The 24,990-nt window shown below is 26.8% G+C and overlaps 5 protein-coding genes across 6 annotated transcripts in view; 3 read left to right on the forward strand and 2 right to left on the reverse strand.

The window, feature by feature from the left end:
• Positions 1-978: 978 nt before the first annotated feature.
• Positions 979-4,774, forward strand: LOC102672477 (G1/S-specific cyclin-E1). The gene is made up of 3 exons (XM_006610045.2): positions 979-1,987; positions 2,462-3,074; positions 3,163-4,774. The coding sequence occupies exons 1-3, from the start codon at positions 1,974-1,976 to the stop codon at positions 3,907-3,909; spliced, it is 1,374 nt and encodes a 457-aa protein (XP_006610108.1). The 5' UTR covers positions 979-1,973; the 3' UTR covers positions 3,910-4,774.
• Positions 4,775-10,218: 5,444 nt separating this feature from the next.
• Positions 10,219-14,324, forward strand: LOC102673405 (probable WRKY transcription factor protein 1). The gene is given in 7 exon segments (XM_006610052.2): positions 10,219-10,277; positions 10,279-10,399; positions 10,831-12,523; positions 12,615-12,925; positions 12,994-13,232; positions 13,343-13,654; positions 13,716-14,324. Coding segments are annotated over 7 exon segments (2,916 nt in total). The 5' UTR covers positions 10,219-10,233; the 3' UTR covers positions 13,912-14,324.
• LOC102673186 lies at positions 13,923-17,148 on the reverse strand. 2 transcript variants are annotated; one of them, XM_031515402.1, is made up of 5 exons: positions 16,628-17,148; positions 15,694-16,420; positions 15,337-15,612; positions 14,741-15,245; positions 13,923-14,663 (listed from the first exon to the last, which is right to left on the reverse strand). In XM_031515402.1, the coding sequence occupies exons 2-5, from the start codon at positions 16,410-16,412 to the stop codon at positions 14,439-14,441; spliced, it is 1,725 nt and encodes a 574-aa protein (XP_031371262.1). In that variant the 5' UTR covers positions 16,413-16,420; positions 16,628-17,148; the 3' UTR covers positions 13,923-14,438. The 2 variants fall into 2 exon arrangements, with proteins under 2 accessions (XP_031371262.1, XP_006610113.1); XM_006610050.2 differs by having other exon boundaries at positions 16,903-17,135.
• Positions 17,149-17,842: 694 nt separating this feature from the next.
• Positions 17,843-24,662, forward strand: LOC102672879 (ATP-binding cassette sub-family A member 2-like). The gene is made up of 16 exons (XM_006610047.2): positions 17,843-18,689; positions 18,768-19,167; positions 19,291-19,458; positions 19,534-19,721; positions 19,812-19,976; positions 20,131-20,239; positions 20,309-20,463; positions 20,538-22,044; positions 22,125-22,250; positions 22,331-22,549; positions 22,638-22,910; positions 23,006-23,310; positions 23,395-23,542; positions 23,624-23,834; positions 23,913-24,126; positions 24,206-24,662. Exons 1-16 carry the CDS (start codon positions 18,078-18,080, stop codon positions 24,410-24,412), a joined length of 5,007 nt encoding a protein of 1,668 aa, XP_006610110.1. The 5' UTR covers positions 17,843-18,077; the 3' UTR covers positions 24,413-24,662.
• A 76-nt stretch (positions 24,663-24,738) lies between these two features.
• LOC102681145 (pupal cuticle protein 20-like) overlaps positions 24,739-24,990 on the reverse strand; it is a 4,504-nt gene continuing 4,252 nt past the window's right edge. Inside the window, exon 5 of the mRNA XM_031515399.1 lies at positions 24,739-24,989. Coding sequence (XP_031371259.1) covers positions 24,876-24,989 — 114 coding nt within the window. The 3' untranslated portion in view covers positions 24,739-24,875. The remainder of the gene's footprint in view (position 24,990) is intronic.

Here is a 24,990-nt window from a genome sequence, read left to right on the forward strand (position 1 = left end):
CAATCTAATTTTATTTTTATATAAATCTAATATTATTCTGTAATAAACCGATAATATTGAAAATGACAAAAGAAATTAAAATAGTAAAGAAAATAATTTTAGACTATTGAAAAAAAATTGTATTAGATGTTAGATCTATTCTGAATCTTGTTTTATACTTCCAAATTATTAACTTTAAACTTTATCATTGGACAATATGGAATTTACTTTTAAATTTATTATTTGTTAAAATATGTGCTATCTAATACGTATAATTTTAATATTTACACTAAACTATAAGTATAAAAAATAAGAATTTTTTGCATTTATTGATTTCTAAAATTTATACTGTATATAAAAATCATAAAATTTTTAATTTTTTGTATAATCGGTATATTAGAATATGAACATGAAGTTTCATAGGGTGATAAATCTATCTTATACTTCATCTCTGACAAAATATAGTACCTAATATAGTATTCTAAATTACAGAGGGCGCAAAACAACCATTGATTTTATAAGATCAGTATTTCAGTTCATATAATATTATTCTACAAGATGTTAAATCTACGTTATATTTTATCTGTGATTACATTAAGAAAATTAATTTTTTGTTAGTTTTTTCGATTCAGATTGATATTAGTAATATGTGAATGATTATAGATATATTATTTTAATAAACAAACAAATATTTTATACTAAAATATAAATATTTTTAATATAATTAAATAAACTATATATATATTTAAAAAAACATTATTAATTCATAATATCTAAAGAATTATAACAAAAAATTTTGTCTTATTATTTTTATGTTTTATAATTATAACTTATGTTCAAAGAAGAAACAATTTACGCGCGTATATTTCCCGCGTGGTCAGGGCGTAAGTGGATGCATGCATTGATACATGTGTGTGTGTACGGTAGATCAGCTGAGCGCCAGCTGTGCTCTTCACTGCGACCAATAGAAATTGCTTATACTAATGCACAGCAGCGCCATAAATACACGACCGGTGCCTGCAGGTTTGGCGTTCCCGCGAAAGTAATTTGTAAACTTCACTTCGCAATTTAAAAGTATTATTTTATATGTATATAGTTGTTTTTACATGATTACAAAGCTATTGTAGTTTAATTATATACAATGTGTTTAAGTGTAATAATATTTTTTCATATTCTTTGAAAAAGTTGTGTTAAAATCGAGCGGGAAACGTAGTTGCGCAGAACGCGTGGGTGCTGTGATTCCTTGGATTTATGTATCGACTATATGTAATATTTAGTGTTTTAGTACGAATGTATCGCGTTATTCGAATAAAATATACTTCCCCCGGTTAATGGATAGTGATTTGTGCAATTTTTTATAATATTTTACTTCGTAAAAACATAATAAGAACAAGGCGTCTGTCAAAGGACGCCAACGTTGCACCACGATTGTGTAGTGTTTAAATTCAATGTATATATATATAAATAATGATATTTATGTGTTGAAATTAAATGATAGAACTTCGAAGAAGCTATTTAGTTAAAAATTTAGAATTTTTTTGCCCCTTTGAGGTTATGTTATACATATAGAGGGCGTGACAGTGGCAGATTGCAAGCAGGGGTTGGTCATCGTTTCGCGCGCTGGTCTCCCGCGCTTCGAGTTCCACGTCCCGTATTTTTTTGAAGAATTACTGTTCTGTGATATCTCGAGGCTTGAAATTCTATCAGAAAAGACTTTAAAGACTTTTCGTATTACAAAACATTTTATAAATAAAAAGTTATGACATAAAATATTGAATCAAACGAAGCCAAGTATACGTGCATTATGGCGATCGGGTGCGTGTGAGCTTTGCGCGCTCTTTTACTTTTCGGCATTTTCTTAGCAAAATTACTCAGCATATATTAAAATAATTAAGTGAATGCTTAAATAAAATATTGATCAATTTGTGTTCATATTAAAAAGGCCCATTCTCGTTCGAAATATTTTTTGAACACGTCGACAATTTCAGAGCAAAATGCCACAGACGAGGTGAGCGAATAACTTTCTATTTGGTCTTAAAATTTAATTCAATTCTTTCAATATTTCTTCAAAAACATATGAAATTTATTTAAAATAGATTTAATTAATCCAAATAATTTTCTAGACTTTCTAATTAAAAAAAAAAATTGAGAATTATGTATGTATAACCTTCTTTACTTAGTACTTACCATTTAGAAGCTTTAATAATGTTATATGAATAATATATATATGAATTTTTATTTTATGATTTCCTAAATTCTTTGTAAACATGTACAATAAATTATAATATATCTATGCAATGTACATAACTTTAAAAAAATATTAGACGTTAATTAAGACGTAATTCTGTTACCTTCCAAAAATATTTTCACTTGTTTTACAAAGATATGGAATTTTTTTGTTCATTATTAAAAAGGATTTTAATATTATTATGATAATCTCTCTAATATAAAATAATTTTTTTTTTTATTTAATTTTGTCCAGTTTACATGGGAAAAAATCACAGACTTATTTACAAGGTGGCAAACTAGTAACACAGTCTTCAAAGCGTAAAAGAAGAGCAACAGATATTTCTGAAGATTCAGAAAATGTATATCCACCAAGTAAAATACCAGCATTATCACATGTATCATATACAGAGTCTTGTCATACAGTACATCCTTTAGAAAATTCATGCACACAACATCAAATATCTCCATTGAAAGAGCAACAAGAGCCAGCTACATGGTCTGAATTAAGAACTTCAACATGTTTTCTAACACCATCATCTTCTAATAATACATCAAATAGACCAAGTCCTTTACCATCATTTCCTTGGGCTGATGGTTCTCAAGTTTGGTCTCTTATGTGTTTGGGAGATCAAAAAACTATTACTCAAAGGAATCCACAAATGTTTCAAAGGCATCCAACATTACAGCCAAGAATGCGAGCAATTTTGTTAGATTGGTTGATTGAAGTTTGTGAAGTATACAAACTACATAGAGAGACTTATTATCTTGCAATGGATTACATAGACAGATATCTATCTATTCATCAAAATGTACCCAAAAATCAATTACAATTAATAGGCATTACATGTCTTTTCATAGCTGCTAAGGTTTGTATGTTTCAAATTTCAATGTTTATGATTTTCAAATAAATAAATAAATGATTTTTAAATTAATAATTAATTATTTTTTTTATAGGTTGAAGAAATTTATCCACCTAAAATAGCAGAATTTGCTTATGTTACTGATGGAGCATGCACAGAAGAAGAAATCTTGGGAAAAGAATTAGTGATTTTAAAAGGTCTTGGATGGAATTTATCTCCAGTAACTGCTCCTGGCTGGTTGAATATTTATATGCAAATTGAATCAGGCGATTGGTCAAGACCAAATGCATTTATTTATCCACAATATGGAGGTTTACAATATTCTCAGGCAGCTCAATTATTAGATTTAGCTACATTAGATGAAGGAAGTTTAAAATTCCCTTATAGTCATATAGCTGCAGCAGCTATTTATCATACACAAGGAAGAGAATGTGCTTTAAGAGTATCACGCATTCCATGGGAGCAGCTTGCACCTTGTGTCAAGTGGCTTACTCCATTTGCAATGACAACTGCTGAAGAAGATTCTCAGTGCCTTTTAAGGTCTGCAATAACACCTGTAGAGTCTCATTCTGGATCTGGACTTAAAGCAACAGTGCCTAATATAGTAATGGATGAATCACATCGTATACAGACTCATGTTGTAGATTTAAACATGTTAGAAAAGGCACAGCAACGATTAGTGGATGAAATACCTTCTACTGATACAAATGAATCTGATTCTAATGTTGAATCTGGTAGACAGAGTCCAAATGAAAGTGGTCTTTTAACTCCACCTTCTAGTAGTCAAAAAAATTCAACTACACCGTCACGTCCTCCACCACAATTACATCCATATACGTAATCAAATATTTATAAATATTTCATAGTCTTTGATTAAGCATTTCATTTACTAACTGCTGGTGAATGATTTTAATTAAATATAGTAATGTATTATATATGTTTTTTGGGAAATATCATTAACTGCTTCAAACAGTTTTGCCTTTTGTAAAGATGCACAATGTATTATTAAGCTATGGGATTGCATAAGTGCACGGTAATGACAGAATATACTGTATGTTATCGTAAATAATATGGTGCTTCCCAATATATCATCATGTAATAGTAAAACTTATAGTACAAGATGTTAATCACTTTCTATAATAATGTCCATAGTGATACTGAATTTATTTAATATTATTTGTTTTATTGTGAACGTTTAAAAGAAGTGCCTTGCATAGAGGAATGTAAACTTACATGAAAGCCTATGGCTATCTTCTGTGATTATATTCATGCAGTGAAACTTGATAATACATTATATTAAAATTTTAGGATAATTACCATTTTCATAAATCTAGACAATATTAATGTCTGCGAAAAGTGTCCTTAAAAATAATATTTTTATTAGTACTAAGATAAAAAAAAACATTGTGAATAGTATTCTTTTATATATTTTGCTTTATTTTAACGCAACGTATTATAACAATGCGTTATTAAGCTGGGTGAATGTATTTTTATGTATATGTATACTGTGAAGTACTAATAATTAAAAAAATAAAAAATACAGACGAAGGAATGAATGCACGAGTGAAGATATAAAACTATTAATTATTAAAATATGATTAAAAATTTCGTGATCAATTTACACTGCCTTGCATATAGAGACACGGCTGTTTATACATATTTGTATGAAAAATTTGACAATAAATATTTGTAAATCCGATCATTAATCATATAATTCTTATTATAAAATAAACAAAAAATATGAAATTTATTCATTATTTATTTATGATATAAATTATTAAACTTACGATGATCGAATGTTGAAATCGATATTATCGACCGTAAAAAAAAAAAAAATAACGTGGCGCCACAAGCGTTCCCTCTAGAAATACAATAATGCAATATGATTGGTTGATGCGTTTATATTCAAGTTGTCAAATGCCAGACGGCCGTTAAGAAAGCGGTTGCGTGTTTAACGTTGTAACAGTGAAGGTATTGTGAAATGTATGTGCGTAATTTCAACGAAACGTAGTCATTTTCTTGTTTTAATATTATATTAAATCCGAGTTTTACAAAGTTTATATTTATCGCGAATATATGTTCGAAAAAATTCGTGTTTTTTCATAACATTGAACAAGATGCAGTGTGAATGCTAATATTAACAATTATTAGTGTTCATTCATTTAACTTGTTTACAATACATTTCATTACTCAATTTAATTTTTATTATATTTGCTATTATAAAGCACAACGACGGATGTATTTAATAAAATTATTAAAAAATTTGTATTAAAATTGTGAAATATCAGGATGTCAAATCCAAGGAACATTAATGGTTCGGTTCGTGAAGGAACTCGAGTAGTACTTCGTGAAATCACTGCATCTCTTCATAATTGCAAGGTATTTATGATGTTCTTACAAATGATAACGTTTTGCCAATGCGCATGACAATGAACTTTAAGTCAACATATTCTGCGTTCTTATCAGTTATCTTTTTTATCCGGTTGCTTTTGCTCTATGTTTTTATTGCAAACAGTCGTATCAAAGCATCCCTATAAATAAACCTTGAATCTCCAGGAGCACCTTGAAACGAAAATAAGTTTTGCTTCCCCGTGTGGGAATATCTTTCTTTAACATCTAAAAAGAATGAACGAAAAATGCTTACTTATAATTTCACATATATAATATAATTTAAATATATTTGGCGGATATATAATTATATATAACTTGCAGATATAATTTCTATCACTGCGTGCTGAATGGAAAAATTAAAAAGAATATAATTAATATTTAATACATTAGGTTATTAATCTAAAGTTTTTATAATATTTTATATTCTTTCTTGTACATGAATCAGAAACTAGTTTGTCATCAGTAATATAAAAATGAAACCGGTTATTATAATTATTATAAAAAAATAATATATGCTCTATTTACATTTTATATTTATAAATATATTAATGGATATATAATAGTATATATTCATATTTTAAAATATTTCATGATTTTATATTCTTATATTCTTTTATTCATTTTTTATGATTTTATTAAGTTTTCTTTAAATATTTTCTTAATTTTTTTCTTAATTTGGTACAAGATTTGATCATGTCAGATTTAATGTACAATTTTCTGCAAAAACAGTATTGATTATATTCAAGATTAATTAATTTATATACATATACTGCAAGCAATAATTACATTGATTTCGAAAAAATAACTTTTCAAAGAAGTTTTTAGAATCATAAAAAAAAAAAACGATATATCATATCATTTAGTTTTCATAATATCTTTTCAATTTTATTATTTTTTTCTTTATTCTATTTTAATAATGTCTAATTTTTTGTTGATTCGAACATTTTCTCATTTTTTATCTACTTAGCATCGAACATTTAAGTATCTACATGTCACTCCAGATAGCGCCACACCATCATACTATTCGATATCATGAATTGTGTCCCACCACTTCCATAGTTGGTGATCTTTGTAGCATAATGCCCGTGTGGCGTGTGCGCGGTTCGACGTTACGACAGCGGCCTACAAGCAGCAAGTGTTAGTTACGCGTATCATCGGCAAAACGGTGGCCATGACTCTCACATCATTGATCATTCTTTACAATCTAGAAACAGTTCGCTCCATGCTAGACGCGATTTAGTAAAACGTTCCTGACGGATTAGCAGAATCGCATATATCTCGAAAGGTGAGGCGCTTGTATTTTGGCAGCATCGTCGTGTTTCGTCATGGTGCTTTTACATTTACACACGCGTACAGATATGGTCGCGTGCCATCGCAAGAAATCTGTGGTAGTGGTGGATATCTAGAGTATCGACTGGAGAATGTAGTGCGCTAATATTAGAATTTCAACCAGAGATATCCTTCATTGATCATTAGGCTTGGTGAGTGTCTTCTGATAAATCTTTCCTATAGAGACTAAAGATAAACAGAAGATGATGATCTATTGTCTCAGACCTAATTTCGCATTATTTATTTTTAATGCTATTTTCTATCAAGTGAAGGTTTATAGAAAACATTTTATTTTTTTCTGGATTTGATTGGAATCGATGTTGAAAATAACTTTTAAAGAAATAGAACGGAGATATAGGGTTGAGAGAAAGAAAAAGAAAGAGACACACCCCTTGAAAAAGAAATGTCTGTGATTCTCTCTGTCATCATAAGATGGGAATGAGTCATAGGGATAATACGTGTTGCGGTCTCGATAATGTCAAGAATACTCCGAATAAGGAGACTACGAGCTTCTCGAGTTTCGAAGGAAATTATATTGGTTTGCTCGCTTGAACGCTTCGTATACGGTGAGCTCAAGCGAACACGTTCACTTTATATTATAAGTTTAATAAGCAAGATTACCATGATATAATAATTATCAATAATATGCTACTGTTTATGGAAATATTTTTATTATTTAACATGATTAAGATCGAATAATTAATGATTTTAATGTCAAGTATATAAATTTTAAATTATCTAGATAATTATATTATTTCACAAAATAATCTATAAAAAAACGAAACTATTTATATATTTTTTTATATTTCTTATTAAAAAGACGAAGAAAATAAATATTAAACATATTGCGTATTTATGATATTATCTAAATATGAGATATTTTATACATTCTTTAGAAAATTATGTGTTTGTTTCAATTGATAAAATGCATGACGTTCAAAATGTCATTTGTTATCGGCTTATCTGAATGATATTTTTACTCTAGTATATTTCTACAATCATTCAATCAGCATTTTTCAATGTTTCTATATTTTTTAAATCGATTTTCCGCGAATCTATAATTGAAGTTGTTTGCGTCATATTAAGAAGAAGAACGTGTTTCAAATAAGCAAAAGTTTTGAAATGTTTTCAAAACTTTTTGAAAAAATAACTTTATTTTGAAATTATTTTTACATATATATTAGTACAAATTCAATTATTTATATTATAAATTAGCATTCATTTTATTTTTCTGTATCAATCTATTTCATCAATCTATTTCCCAATAATCTCTAATTGAAGATATTAAAAATTAATTATCATATTGTGTATTAACCTTCAATGTTACATATTGTTTTACAAAATTATTACCATATTTTAATTTTAAACAAGATTTATATTCTTTTTTAATTTATATGAAAAAAAAATATCACAATTATTATTTTCATGTATATGCTGTATGTGGGTTATATTAATTTATGATATTACCTTTCATAAATATTTTTCATTTCATGTGAAATTATAAGAAATATAATTAAAATATAGTAATATAGTAATATAAAATATATATAAAAAAAAATATAATATAGTAATATAAAATATAGTAATATAGTAATATAAAAATATATCATAATGTGATAAATAATAATATATATGATTATGAATTATATATGATTATACATAGTCAAATATATTCCGTTCAATTAACTATTTCAAGTATTTATGATCGTATTGTTATTATATATTATTTGTTATAGTATACATAATTAAATAATAATGTATTGGAAAAAATATATATATTAGTATTGGAAATATATATATATAATTCATATGCAGCGTAAACAATTATATAATTATAATGAAAGCAACATGGCAGATTAAAAAAAACATCAATTCATATAATTAATGACTTATTCCATAAAAAAAAAGTATATAATTTAAGCAATAAATGCATAATGGTTAGTGTGTTAGATTAATGCGCAGTTTATTCTACTTTCTAAATGCATCTGTTTTCCATTCCAAAAATTGATCCATCATATTCTGTTCGCGATTTGTTTTCAAATATTTAATCAAATCAAAAGCAAACATTTATGATAACTTTTTTAATCAAATGCAGAAATTGTAATTAAATATGATTATGACATAATAAAGTAAATTTATACCTCATCTTCATTTTTTCTCGTTTCGAGTGAAATTACATAGTGAAAATTTTTCAGAATAATTTGGGCGACTCAATTTTATTAGATATAAGAAACAAATAGATTAGAGAGAGTGAAATCTTTTTACATCGAATAATTGAAACGAATGTTAGTTATATCTTAGAAAAATATCATTGAATTAGCAAGTTCTTTGAAGTCAGTAAATCTTACGTTTAATAAATCCAAGAAAATATCTGATAGAAATTTGTTAACTGAATGATCTCATTCGCTTTCTGATCAAATGTTCGAGACTATAAAAGGTGAAAATAATCCGTATTATCGAGAGTTTTCTTTCTTCTCTTGGTGAAAGAAGGATCGGGCGGAAAGAAAATCGTCCGAGAGAAGGCCGAAGAAAAAATACACGAGACCGCGAAAGGGTGAATGATAAACGAAAGATGCGTTGTATCGTCGGAAATAAACGTGTCAGGGGTGAGGATATATAGGCGGGGAGAAAGAAAGAAAGTTCACTACGTGGGGTTCTGTGAACCCGCGTGTAAATATGGCCTCATATCGGCCAGCAGTGACAGCCGAAAGTGGAGGTTATTTGGGAAGTCATGGGGAATTTCATTTTTAAGGTAATCTTCGTGAAACATCTATTTCTAATTACAGAATTACCAAAAATTCTATTCCATTAAGTTTAAAATAACAAACTTACTCACTTTATCAAATTTTGTAAAAAATTACCTCAATTTTAAATTTGGTTTAAGCAAATCAAATACATCAGTCAATAGTCATTTCTATTCTGCATTTAACTTTCTATTTTATTCGGCTAACTATACTATAGAAAAATTAATAGATCTAGATTTATCTAAACTTATTTCACTGGTTTTCTTCATTAATATAAGGTATAAAATTTCTTTCTTTATCTTCTTTTATGAAAAATTCGAAAATTTTTAATCCAAGATTGTATATTTTTCTGAATCGTAAAAAATTTTATGCAAAAATTTTTCGCTCTTGAAACTAAATTTAAACTAAAATTGAAATGAACATTTTGTCGATGATTCAATAATTTAACTTTTCACCGCGAAACACGATCGCGCCATCATCGATACGATCAGAGAGATTCTTTTTTATCGCGGGACACGTCTACTCATAACTGTTCTTGGCATGGATTCGCATGCGAGACTGGCACAAGATCTGGTAAAACAAAATCTGGTCTCCTTCTCTTCGTGACGTAGCCCGCGTTATATTTTATAATTAGTCTGAGCAACGAAGAAGTTGCGCAATTTCTGAAAGAAATCAGCAAGTCTCGACACCAAAATCAGCTGATGCAAATTTTCTCAGTGAACAAAAGGACTGTTCGTCGAACACATCTGTATTCTACATTTGTTTCGTAAAAATATGGAGTATATCAATAAATTGCTTCATCGAGCTGTTGCAATCCCAGCAAGGACATCGATGTCGCCATCACCATTGCCATCGCCCACGTCGCCGGTATTTTGTGTCTAACTAGTGAAAAGCTTGATTAATGCGCATCTTGTCGCGTTTGTGAATTGGCAAGGGTAGATGTAATTTCTTTAAGCGCGTTCAAGCGTAAGCTTTAACGGAAAATTTTGCGTTAATTAATGTGAATATGAGGGTTGAAGATTTTGAAAGATTTTAGAGTTGATTTAGAAAGATTGTATTATCATTATCGTGATTCATTCGTATTTTTGAATTTTTTAGAAAACTATCTAATAATTTTTGCAAATTTTTAATAATAAAAAACCATTTATAGAATTAGCAATTAATGACTTATTTTTATCGTTAAAAGTGGTATATTATAATTTTTTTAAAAATAGTAGTAATCAAAAAAAAAAGATGAATTATAAAATGAATATAACATGTAACGTTTATTTTAATAATGCATCTTTTTTGTTTTTTAGAGCGGTACCGACAATTCCGTGTCGAAGAGTGCGGAGCATGAGGTGAAAGTTCGATTTGCTCGAGAGTTCGCTGATGTTGGATCGATCACCTACACGAATCCAGAAAGTCTATCCTCATCTAGCAGTTTTCAAAGTCTCAATAGTACTTTAAGTACAAAGAGTAGCAGCGGTATCTGTCCAGACTCTGTACCTTCGAGTCCTCAGAATAATTCTTACGTGAATTCAAATATATCTGGCTTGGACGATTTGATTACCGGTTGTGCGACAATACATTTAAACAGTGAAGACGAACATTCATTTAGTACACTTGAAAATTCTCAGGACTTCAGTCAAGATCAAACATTCGCATCTGCCACTGATGAATTAGCAGCTAATGACACTAAAAATCTCGCAACTGAGATCTCATTGACGGATGATTTTCAAAAGGCAATTGAAATCGTTGAAAACAATTTAGAGACTCATGAATTTGTAGACTCACCGATTAATACTACACAAAATATACAGGAACGATCTCTTTTAGGTACAGTTTGCATCAGAGAACCTCTTCCTGTAGCAATTGTATCAAATAGGAGAAATAGTTTTATACAAATAGATATAGAAAGATCTCCTAAAAACAATAATAATTTAAATAATCATCAAGCCAATAATAGTTTTAATGGCGATGATCAAGCTTCACTGTCACAATGTCATAATACAGAGGAATCTAATTTAAATTCGACATTTGTATGTTTATCATCCAGTAAAGAAATCACAGATGTTACTAAAGAAGAAGAATCTAGTATATTAAAGAATAACTCAAGCGAAGATCATTCTTTGCCTGTGGATTTTATACCTTATAACATTGTAAATTCTGTATGCAATTCAACTTCTGTATTCGCGGAATATGGTGAAGAACCGTCATTACCTAGTATACCGACGTTTTCTTCCTTACTGACCAGTACAGAATCCTCGAAATTGAATGTAAGCGATACTCAAGAAGTCGATGATAATGTAAAAAATTCATTGGCAAATAATTCTAATGTAGCAATAAATATATCTTCGCACTCTGAATTGACAAATTCCATTCAAAAATTAGAAAATAAAAATAATAATTTGACAGAATCAGATTCACCGAATTTTTCTAATAATGTTGTAAACGATGAGCAAATTTATTTAAATAATATTTCTTCTGTTGAATCAAAAACGCCTGAAGTTCAGGAAAATTTAACTAAAGATATTTGTCAAGAAATTGAAAATAACGATATTGTTAAAAACGTCAATCTTTCTTCGCCAAAAGAAGATAGCTTCAAGGTAAACGATATTGCTTTTCAAAAGAAAGAAGAAGGAACTATTATCTCAGATGATTGTTTTGATAAGAAAAATGTGAATGATTCGAGTCAGACAAATGTAATAAATTTTTCTATAAAAGAAGAAGAAAATCAGGAAATAGAAGAACACGGGTCTTCCGAAGAAAAGTTAGATACTACTATTATTTTACAAGATGTTTCTTTGACTTTAGAAACTGTATCGGAAGTAGAACAATATACGGATTTTAAACCGCAACGACAGAGCACATCATTAGATACGTTTAACATTGAGCAGCCAAATTTCGAAGAACTGAAATCTGCTGCTGAACAAGTCGCCAATGATATTTTTCAATCTTCATTGGAGTGTTCAGAAGATAACAATCCCTTCGTTAGTGCAACATCTGAAAGTAAGTGTTTTTTAATATGAAAATTTTTAAATATCGATAAATATATTAATAATTTAAATTAATATTTATTAATAATTATTATATATCGTAGTCTTTCAAGATCCTACGAGTTTCGACTTTTTGACAAATTACGACAACAAGAAAACTATTAATCGCTTCAGAACCGATTCTTTGTATGTAAAATTTGATCCATTGGTAGCTGATACCAGTATGTTACCTCAAGGTAATACACAATCTATAAACGAGGAACAAAACGGCAAAAGTGAAAATATATCAGAAAATATTGATATATCTAAACGTAATCCTGCTATAGCAGCTATCGATAGATTACTTTTTTATAGTCCTGTTTCTACAAAAATGACACAGAAAACGAATGAAATTCAAGAGAAAATAGCAATCAAAGTATGTATTTTATATATTTGCTAATAATATTATTAGATAAATATACATAAATATTTTTTATTACATAGGAAGAATCTGTAGAAGAATCGAAATCCGATACTTCACTTATTATCGATATTAATATGAGTAAGGAATTAGAATTAGTACGGACAACTGTATTGCAATTAGAAAAAGAATTAGAAAAACAAAAAAAAGAATATGAAGCTGAATTAGAGAAGCAAAAGAATGACAATTTTTCTTTTCAAGAAAAAATTAATAAATTACAAGCACAAATAGCACAAGAAATAAAAAGTAAATCTCAAATGACGTAAGTTATATGTTGTTTATTTAAAACTTATAAAACATATAATAATATTAAAATAATAATATAATAATAATAATATATAATTAAATATATTATTTTTGGAATATTTTTAGTGTTGTAGTTGAAGAATATGAAAAATCGATTAGTCGACTACTCACGGAAAAAGAAAGGGATCGTACGAATTTTGAACAAGAGAAAGCAAAACTTCAAGAGGAACTACAAGTTGCAAATGTTCATTTAAACAATACAGAGGCCGCTTTTAATGATGTTCATCAAAAGTATGAGAGGCTTAAAGGAGTTGTATCCACATGTAAAAGTAATGAAACATTATTAAAAGAAAGTATTCAGGAAAATATGGAAACGATAAAATGTTTGGAAACGCGATACGATCAATTGAAGAATCATGCTATGACCGAACTTGAAAAGTAAGTATCAAGAAAGAAAAAAAAAATTAAAATATTTTAATATATCTTTAAATTATTTCAGAGCTAATTTTGAATTAGATGCTATACGAAAACAACATGAAGATGAAACAGTGAAACTTCATGCAATGCTAAGGAAAGCAGAATTAAAAAGTAATTCATTAGCTGAATTGGTTGAACAGAAAACTAAAGAAAATAAAGAATTAACGCAAATATTGGATGAAGTGATTGCCAGGGTGGGTCATCAAAATGCGGAATAAAAAGTCGAAGATTAAACAAGCATCGCAAATGCGATTAGTCTTTATTTTTTTACTCGTCCCTTAAACGTTTTAGATACAATCAATACTAATTATGATTGATGTATATGTACACATGTGTTGTTTTTAAAATTTATTAATTGCAAATTATGTTTTGTTTCAGAGAAGCACCTTTTATTAATTATTTATAAGTTGTGAAATATATATATATATATACTATTTTATCGCTAATAAAAAATAGGTATATTAAAAATAACCTTTTAGTTTATGTTTATGCAGTAAAAAATATCTTGATATTCCATAAACAATTCTAACATTCACACATCACACATTAATGTTTTATGTGATTTGTTATAATACATTTTAATACAATATCTCACTATATTCAGATAAATAAAAATCACTGATTATATATATATTATCTCTACATATAAATACCAATGTATAATCATTGATATTTCTGTGATAAATAATATATTTTGCGCAAAGTTATGTAAAAATTTTTTCATATACTATATTAATGAGTATTGTTAATCAGTTGGTCTTGCATCAATTACAAACAAAACGTGATATTTTGCTAATTTCAACATACGATCACTTGTACTTCCTGGTTTGCGAGGAATATTCTTATTTTCGAGATCAGGCATAAGTTTTTTAATAGTTCGCGCTAAATTCGTAGCATATTGTTTAAATTGTGGATGGGTCATACCTATTCCTTTATCTCGTAAAGCCTCTGCTACTGCCCAGAGTAATTTCTAAACATATGTATTTATATTATGCTATACTAAAGATAATTATTTAAAAATATTTTAAAGTGCTTAAACAAAAATACCTTTCTATGAGTTTCACTAAGTTCGCATCTTCCTTCATGCAAAGATGATTTATTTCTTTCAATTATACTACTAGATGAATGTCTATCCCATGAAGACACTGTATTATTATGCAATTCATGAGAGCAGTCAAAAGATAAACTTTTTGCCCATTTGCATCGTGGTCCTTCTAATTCTTCTTCATTTTTCCTTTTTCTTGATTCCTCAGTATTTTGACTTTTATCAGAATCACTTTCTTTTATATTTTGTGTAAATAATGCACGTTTAATTCTTATAGAATTTGAATCATTTGCGAGTAACTTGCTCGGACCAGGTAGATCAGAAGGAGGAGGACTTTGGAAAAGTGCACGTTTAGATGTTTCAATTTTAGATTTTAATGGATTAGATCCATCTAAAATAAGTCGTCGAGCCACTTTTTTCTTTGTTGAACTTCTGGGAGTTCCTCTTGGACTTTTGCCCCGGGGACTTTTACCTCGTGGACTTTTGCCTTTTTTAATTGTAGGTTTTCTATACATAAAAAAAAATAATAAATTTATATTTAATAAGTTTTAAATTAATAAAATCTTTTCAAAATATGTTTCACAACTTTGATACGTACTTAATATTTAATACTAAAAGTTTTTTATTATTAAGAGCTAATCCTTGTAAATTCGCACTAGAGAATACTTTTCGTCTCTTTGTTAAATGACTTAATCTTTTTCCTGGACTTTGACCATTATTTCGATTAGCTAAAAGATTTCGTTTTTTAGCACTTCCTGGTGCTGGTTTAGAAAACCATACAGTACACGTAGATTGAGTTTCAGCTCCTATATACCTACTACATAATTTTGATGTAAGGCTTTCAAATTCTTCAACTGCTTTATTTCTGTTATAACTAAAACCATAAAAGTATTATTATGTATCTTTATATAGATATTATAAATCATAATATACAGATATACATTAATGTACTCACTGTATTCCATGAAATTTATGATAATATGCTTCAGGCCATGTCAAAGTATTAACATTTTTTTCATTAATAGTATAATAAAGTAATGATTGTTGTGGTGCAATTACAACTGATTCTTGTTTTACCTTGTTTGTGGTTGCTTGTACTTGCTCATTATTAGGAACTGCTTTCTTTATTCTAAAATTATCACTGCAAATATTTTTTAAATCTACTGTATCTATATTATTACTAATATTACTTTGATATTGTGGATCACAAGCATCAAAAGCAGTACTTAAATTTCTAGATGTGCTTTTGATATGTCGATAATTATTTGTACTAATATTTTCTTTTTGTTGTTCTGGGAATTCTCTATTTAGATCTTGCTGTACGTATTTTTCTGGTAATGCAAATGGTGTCCAAAATAAATGTTGATTCTCATAAATACGTAATAATAATTCTGAGCAATCTATTCTACAAATTGTAAGTTTAGGTGGTGGTGGTACACCACTCAGCAGTTTATTGATTTTTGCTAATATATCATTATCAGATTTTGCAATCAAGTCAGCTTGAGAAGGTTTTTCAAGTTTTTCATTAACTATTATTGGTATTTCATTTATAAATTCTTCATTATCCTTTTTGTCATCTTCATCTCCACTATCGAACATCTCTGGACTAGAGATGTTTGGAAGCTCTTTTTGAATTGTGGGACTTCCATCTTTGCTAGAATAACAGCAATCCATGGCATTGTCTATTAAAGAAAAAAAGGAAAAACATGCAAACATAAAAAATAATTAAAATTTTCTTAAAAATTTAGTAAAAAATAAAAATTTTTGATTAAAATAACTTTTAATAAAAATATTGCTATTAAATATAAGTAACTCATTTCTATATTTTTATTTAAATGCATAAATTTTTTTGTTTAAATAATGAAAAATGTTTTACTAAAAAGAATTACATTTCGATGGTTATACATAGCACAAAATGTTCGTTATAAACACGTTATTTAACCTTACAGAAAATTAAATATTGATAGATAAAATTACAATAAATATGTTTCATAATCGTTCAGATTATTTATATCTTATAGGGATATAATTTATCATTTAGATAAAAATCTACTTTAATAATCATTAATCTATTATATTACTACGTGAAATTGTTTATTGCTTCTCGAATTTTAAATTAAAGTAACTATAAAAACTGAATACAGAAAAATTTGAATGTATTTACGTCTTGTGTAAATCCTTGTCGAAATGTTTCACATTCAATTTTACTGGCTAACAGCCAGATGTATCTGTTATGATTTCCCGATACCAGAAACACAGTTTGATATGCATAACAGTACTGTATACGTCATAATCTGACGACAGCATGTGTTATTCTTAAGGCTGCTTTTTCTCTCATACTTTCATTAAACCTCACTATGTAGGATAGCTTCAGGTACTTATTTGTTATTGCGTATCTTGAAAGATATTATTATCTTAAGTTTTTATCTGATAGGGGAAATATGAATAGTTCCAAACATAACTATAGTGACGTATAAAAATGACATATAGTTGCATTTTGTAGATTGGCAATTGCAACGAAGCTTAGAAAACAATAATAATTACGCATATTTAACAATAAAATATTTAATGCTAAACATTAAATTTTTTTATTTATAAACATTAAATTAACATATTATATATATGATATTATTATATACATGTAAAGATATGATAAAGTGATATCAATATTTTTATAAAATCTTTGCTACAAATTTAATAGAAGATACATGACAGGTATTTATCGCATATGTAAATTCTATATAGAGCTTCTTATTTGATTTATCTTAATAATATCATTCAATTTAAGATTAAGATTTGATACACAATTTGAACACAATTAATAATTTTATTTTTTTAATGATTTTATTTTGATGATATTATTAAAAAGTTAAGAAAACATTTATTTAAAAATTATATATATTAATTATATGTATTATATGTATTTAAATTTTAAATATATTTATTATTTCCTTATATATATATTATTTTATATTATTGCTTTATTATTAAATTTATATTATCATTTTATAATTCTAATATTTTCTTTTTAGATTTAATTATTATGACAATTATAAAAATTAAAAACCAAATATGAAATTATATATGAAATAAATTTTTCAAACCTGTACTTAAAAAAAATATTTTATAACTTGGATATCAAGGTTACAGGTTAAAGCATATTTTATTAATACATGTTGATTCATACATCAATCCTTATAATTAATTCATTGTACTTTTATGAACTTTCAATGGCATTGTATAACTTATCAGTTTATATATATGAAACATATGTACCATGTTATTGATTTTATTAAATCTAAAAATTTTTAATAAAATATAATTATCTAAGACTTAAAAATGACAAAGGAATTAAGAACTTTTGGCTTGCTTTTATATAAAAATTTAATAGTTAGAAAAAAGCATTGGAAAACGACAATATTTTTACAATGTTTGATACCTATTAGCTTATTTATATTGATACAAGCTATAAGAGATTTCAGCGTGCAACCACCTCTTATATTTAATGAAAGTACATATTATCCTATACAAACCAAAAAAAAATTAACATTATTAAATAGAGAATTTACACAATTATATTATGTACCACAGAATTCATACACAGAAAATATTTTAGAAGATGTTCGTATGTGTTTAAAACTATCACATGAAAATGTAGCTGGTTTTTTAACTGAGAATGATATGATTAATGCTTATACAATGTTGCAAGCCAAATCTCCTACTACAGATGTTTTAGCTCTTGTTTTTGAACAATATAATACAACTGACATAAGATATAAAATCAGACATTCTTTCAAAATTCCAAATATATTATTCCAAAATATGTTTGATCAACCTCATTATAATGTACATACCATATATTTAAATACCATTCCATTTGTGCAATTACAAATATGTGTTGATGAAACTTTTATACATCACATAGCATCGCATCCTATGATGGATATAAAGGTATTATATATGAGTATAGTTGTTATTATTAAATAATAAAATCAATCTTTTTTGTATTATTTATTACATTCATTTTAGCTGTCAATACAAAGAATGCCTTATCCTCCACATGTCAAAATAGATGAATCTGATACAATATTAAGATTAGTGATATGTATGTTTGCAGTTATTGCTTTTTTAATACCACTTTGTATAGAAACAAATTATGCAACAAAAGAAAAATATATTGGTGTAAATGTTTTAATGGCAATGAATGGAGTAAAACAGTATCAGAATCTATTAAGTTGGTTAATTGTTGGCATTATATTTAGTATTTTTTATACAGTACCAATAATAATATTATTTAAAAACACTTTTTCTGGAAATGTTGATCCATATTTGTACTATAGCAATACTTTTATATTTTGGATAATACTCACAGCACATATTGCTCATTTAATATCATTTGGTATGCATATTGCTGCATATTTTTCAAAACGTAAGTAACGTAAGTTTTTAAAAAAAATCAAAATTAAAATATTTATAATAACATAATAAATGTATATAATATATATATAATATGATAAATTAAAAAATGAAAATATATAATATTTTTTTTTAGCACGTTTTGTGATAATAACACTATCAATTATTTATTCTGCCTCTTTTTCGCTTCATGGACATTTGATACGAGAAGAAATCTTTTCAATAATACCATATTTAGGAATATTATTTCCAAATATGTTGCTATATAAATTTTTTGAAGAAGTAAATGCATATGAAGCTCACTGTATGTACATTTTTTTTAATATTGTATTATAATTTTGAAACTTTTAAAATATTAATTATAATATAAAATTTATAGTAACTGGTATTCAATGGTCAAATATGTTTATTGTTGGAGATGCACAATATAATATTACTGGATGTATTGGATTTATATTTATTTTTTCAATTTTTGGTACTTTATTACATTTTTCACTATCTGTATATATTAATGCTATACTCCCAGGAAAATATGGTATTCGTAAAGATCCATTTTATTTTTTAAAGGTAAATTTTTTTGTTATGTCTAAATATGACTTCAAAATATATCATTGTATGTTTTATGTTTTTATTTACAATAAAAAATATTTTTTATAGTATTTAAAAAAAAATAAAATAAATCTTGATGAAAACGTAGAGGATTTTGATTATAATAACATAGATAATGAAAATTTTGAGCCAATTGCAAAAGGAATACTTATTCCTGGAATACAAATCCGTAATCTTAAAAAAACATATAAAAATACATGTTTCCAAAAATCAGTAAGTTTTTAGCTTACTTAATTAATACCTACTTAGTTTTTTAGCTTACTTAATTAATAAATTAAATTTAATTAATAAATTATTATTATTATCATATAATCATAGTTATTATAATAATAATATTTATTCTGTAATAATTTAATCTATGTAATAGACAGTTCAAGCTTTAAAGGGAATTTCAATGGATTTATATAAAGGACAAATAACAGCTTTATTGGGACATAATGGAGCTGGAAAAACTACACTTATGTCTATCTTGACAGGTAGAAGTTTTTTTCCTTTATAATATATAAAATATATGCATTCAAGTTTTTTAAATATTTTCTATGTAGGCGTAATAAGTCCAACTGAAGGAAAAGTTATTATAAATGGTAAAAACATAGCAAAACATTTACAATGTATTAGAAACAATTTAGGTTTATGCCCTCAAGAAAATATAGTTTTTCCTGATTTAAGTGTATTTGAACAATTAAAATTTTTTGGTTTAGTAAGTATCCATTTGAAGTAAAATAACGTTACATTATTAATTAAAAAAATTAAAAGATATATATGATATTTTAGCTAAAAGGTACAAATAAAACACAAAAAGAAATCCAACAAAATGTTAATATCCTATTGGATAAATTAAAGTTGCGTGAAAAAAGAAATGTTCTTCCAAACAAGTTATCTGGAGGACAAAAAAGAAGATTATGTCTTGGAATGGCACTTATTGGTGATGCTAATATTATAATTTTAGACGAACCAACTTCTGGAATGGATCCTGAAACTAGAAGAGATATATGGGATATTATTTTAAAAATAAGAGGAAAGAAAACAATTTTAATTAGTACACATAATATGGAAGAAGCTGATATACTTGGTGATCGAATTGCTATTGTACACGGAGGACGATTAAAATGTTATGGCACATCAATGTTTTTGAAAAAACAATATGGTTATGGTCATATCGAAGTTACTTTATCAACAAAATCATGGTGTAATGCAGAAAAAATTATAAATAAATTTGATCCAAGGACGCAACAAATAAATGTTGATAGTGAGAAAATTGTTTTAAGTGTACCGAATACTGAAACTTTACCACAATCTTTAGATAATGTTGAAAATCAAAAAAAAAATCTGGGAGTTACTGGGATTAGTGTATCATTAATTACTTTAGAAGAAGTATTCTTAAAAGTAATTAAAAACGAAGATAACGGAAAGCATTTGAATGAATTATATTGTCCTCCATCACAAAAAATAGAAGGATGGAGTTTATGCATACAGACAATTTTAGCGCTGTATCATAAGAAATTGATATACACCAAGAAAAATTTAACTAATATAATATTAACATATCTTTTACCACTTTTTTCGGTTATGTTAATAGGCTTAAGTTATGATATGCCTAGTGATTCAACGAATATATTTCCATTAGAACTTAATATGTATAAACATCCAAAAGCTCTATATTCTTTTAAAAACGAAAGTATTGGAACAGAAAATTCAATTCAAATAAAATATTTTGGTGGAATTACAGAAAACATAGAACAAAATATAAGCGTTACACAAGCTTTATTGGATCGCGCTATCCAAAATATAGCAGAATATCGTAATAATTATATTGTTTCTGCAGAATTTAATATTTCTGATGGAATTTTATATGCTAATGGTTTTTATTCTGGGATTGCAATTCACAGTGTGCCATTAACTATAAATTTATTATCAAATGCATTAATTAAAAGTATAGCTGGTGATGAATATTCTATTCATGTTTCAAGCCAAAAATTACCAAATGCATTGTCTGCTACAATATTATACATGCCAGAAAATGAATCTTTGACAAGAGTATTGATCTTTTGCTGTTTTTTCTTTCCTACTGTAGCACTCTTTGTAGTCCATCCTTTTCAAGAAACAGAGACTAAAATGAAACAACTCCAAAGAATGACAGGAGTTACGTCTTTTTCATATTGGTTTACTATGTTTACTTTTGATTTATTAGTTCTTACAGATATCATAATTGTTATTGTATTAGGATTTTATGCTATGGATATCATCTTGGATATACGCTTATATTACATGATAGAAATATGTAATAATATAAATTTTAATAATAATTATTAAATATGTTAAAAATAGATTTTTATATTTTTATTTTTTTTTTTTTTTCAGTTATGATGATATTACTGCTATTTCTTTTTGGTATAAATTCTTTAATCATATCATATATCTTCAGTTTCATTAATAAATCAAGAAACACAATAATAACTGTTTTAAGTCTTGTACCTGTTGGATTTGGTAAGTTGCATTACATTATATATCATAAAAATATGAAAAAAATGAAATAAGTAAACTAATATTTTTCTATTATATTTTAGTTTTATTTCAATATCTTTTACACGAAGTGATTCATAATTTTGATAATCTCAAAATTTTATATTCGATTCAGAAAAATCTATTTCGTTTGATACCTCATGTGAGCCTATTTCATGGTCAATTGTCTTTTTTCAATATAGCTATACAAAATGCGAGATGTCGTCGATTACCAAATCGATTGCAAGATGTAGTTTGTTTAGCTCTTTCGGATATATGTTGCGGTACCAATTATTAATATATATTTTAATAATTTTTCTATGTTCTAAATATTAAACATAAATAAGACATTAAAACATAAATCTTCTTTAGGTTTGGATTGTGTGGATGGAGTATGCAAGAATCAACTTTCTTATTTTTCTAATTATGATAATGACATGAGTTTGAAAGAATGCATTATTTATTTATCCTTCACACCATTAATATATTTCACAATACTCATTATTTTAGAGGAACGTTTACCGCATAAATTTTATGCTAAAATATTGAATCAAAATTTAAAAAATCCATGTGATATAAAAGATGATCAAGTAAAAAAGGAGAAACATGCAGTAGCGGTAGAAATTAGAAAATTATTAAACCGTGGTATAATTTTTTATAAATATTTATTTTAATTATATTGAATTGGAATAAAGAATTGGAGTGAAAATTTATTCGTTATTATTTATATTTATATTTAGGTGAAGCAAAAGAAATTAATAAGAAGAAAATTAAAACAGTTTCCACTAGTGAAAATAATTTGTTAGAAAGTCCAGAAAATAACAAAGATAATCTGTTTTTAGTTTATGAATTGAGCAAATATTATGGGAAATTAATGGCAGTGCAGGAAATTAGTTTTAGAGTAAAACAACGAGAATGTTTTGGATTACTTGGAGTTAATGGCGCTGGAAAAAGTACCACGTTTAGAATGTTAACTGGTGAAGAAATACCAAATAGTGGTATCATGTACTTAGGAAAGTCAGAAATTAATATTAATCGAAAAGATGTAATATATTATTATTCTTTTTTTTTTTTCTATATTTTTTTCTGTACATTATTTTTATTATATTTTTATGAATTTTTCATTTAGTATCTAGCTCAAATGGGATATTGTCCACAAACTGATGCATTGCTCAATTCCTTGAATGCATTTGATCATTTAAGATTATTTGCTTTACTTCGCGGTATTCCTAAATCAAAAGTAGATTTAGAAGTTAACAAATGGATTAATAGACTCGGTAAATTTATTTTTTAAAAATTAAAAAATTTATTTTAAACAATTGCAATATAAATTTTTATGGACGTGTTTGTTGTACTAGATTTAAATGCTTGCATGCATCAACCAAGCAATACATACAGCGGTGGTAATAAACGACGTTTGAACATTGCAATGGCACTTATTGGAAATCCAACTCTCGTTTTATTGGATGAACCAACGACGGGAGTTGATCCTGCGGCTAGAAGATTGCTTTGGAATATACTTAAGTCTTGTCAAAAAATGGGACAAGCTATTATACTTACTTCTCATAGGTATTTTATTTGATTCGATAATATATATTGTTACAATTGAAAATTCTATTTAATAAAAAAAAAAAAAATTCATAATAGCATGGAAGAATGCGAAGCTTTATGCAATAGATTAGTCATTATGGTGAAAGGTCAATTAGTTTGCATCGGTGCAAGTCAGGAATTGAAACAACGATTCGGTGCTGGTTACGATATTCACATTAAATTAAATCCAAGTCGAACGGATGATGATGTCATCAATATAAAAAAGATTATAGAATCATCTCTACTTTGTGAAATTAGAGATGAGAATTTGGTAAATTATATTTATGAGAAACATTTAAGTACATCTTTATATAGTATTTACTAATATAATTTTATTTTTTAATTTGCAGGGACTTATAGCATATCACGTAAATGATATTGGAACGACATGGGAAAAGATGTATAATACAATGAATGATTTAAAAAGACAATACAGTTGTATTCAAGATTATGCTGTTTTATCTGCTACTTTAGAACAACTTTTTATTCAATTTGCCAGAGGAACTGAATTAACAAAATCTACGGTAAATTCCACTACACAAACAACAAATGTGTAAATAGTAGGCAATATTTTAACATAAAAAAATAAATTTCTTTATTAAATTATTTTTTTTGTAAATATAATTAAGGTATTTCTTTCTGATGTACGTATAATGTTATAGAAATTTTTAATTTATGTATGTGTTATTTATTTGAATATATATGTTTAAATTAAAAAAAAATATTTTGTTATTTAGAATTTGTATTAAAAATGTAATTTATGTAACTATATATAAAAATAAAAATTAAAAATGCATATGACTAAAATTCAACAGCAACATTGTTAAAAAGAAAACAAAAAAATTTTAAATAATAGTGTAGGGAAAAAAAAACAAATCATAAATAAAGTTCTCATATTTTATATAAATAAGAAAGTTACATAAACGATATATTCTTATGTACATATGTCCGCCTTTAAATGATATTACTGTAATGGAATAAGATTGATTCTATAATATGTAATGACTTATGCGGTGTCGGCTAGTAATGGTATCCGCCTGAACTTGTTTGGTACGAGTTTGGACCCTGATAAGATCCACTACTACCACCTCCTCCTCGACCACCACCACTACCACCGCCGCCTCCGCCGCCTCCG

The sequence above is a fragment of the Apis dorsata genome, unplaced genomic scaffold (genome assembly GCF_000469605.1).
Source record: "Apis dorsata unplaced genomic scaffold, Apis dorsata 1.3 scaffold_68, whole genome shotgun sequence".
In the NCBI taxonomy this organism is placed as follows: domain Eukaryota; kingdom Metazoa; phylum Arthropoda; class Insecta; order Hymenoptera; family Apidae; genus Apis; species Apis dorsata.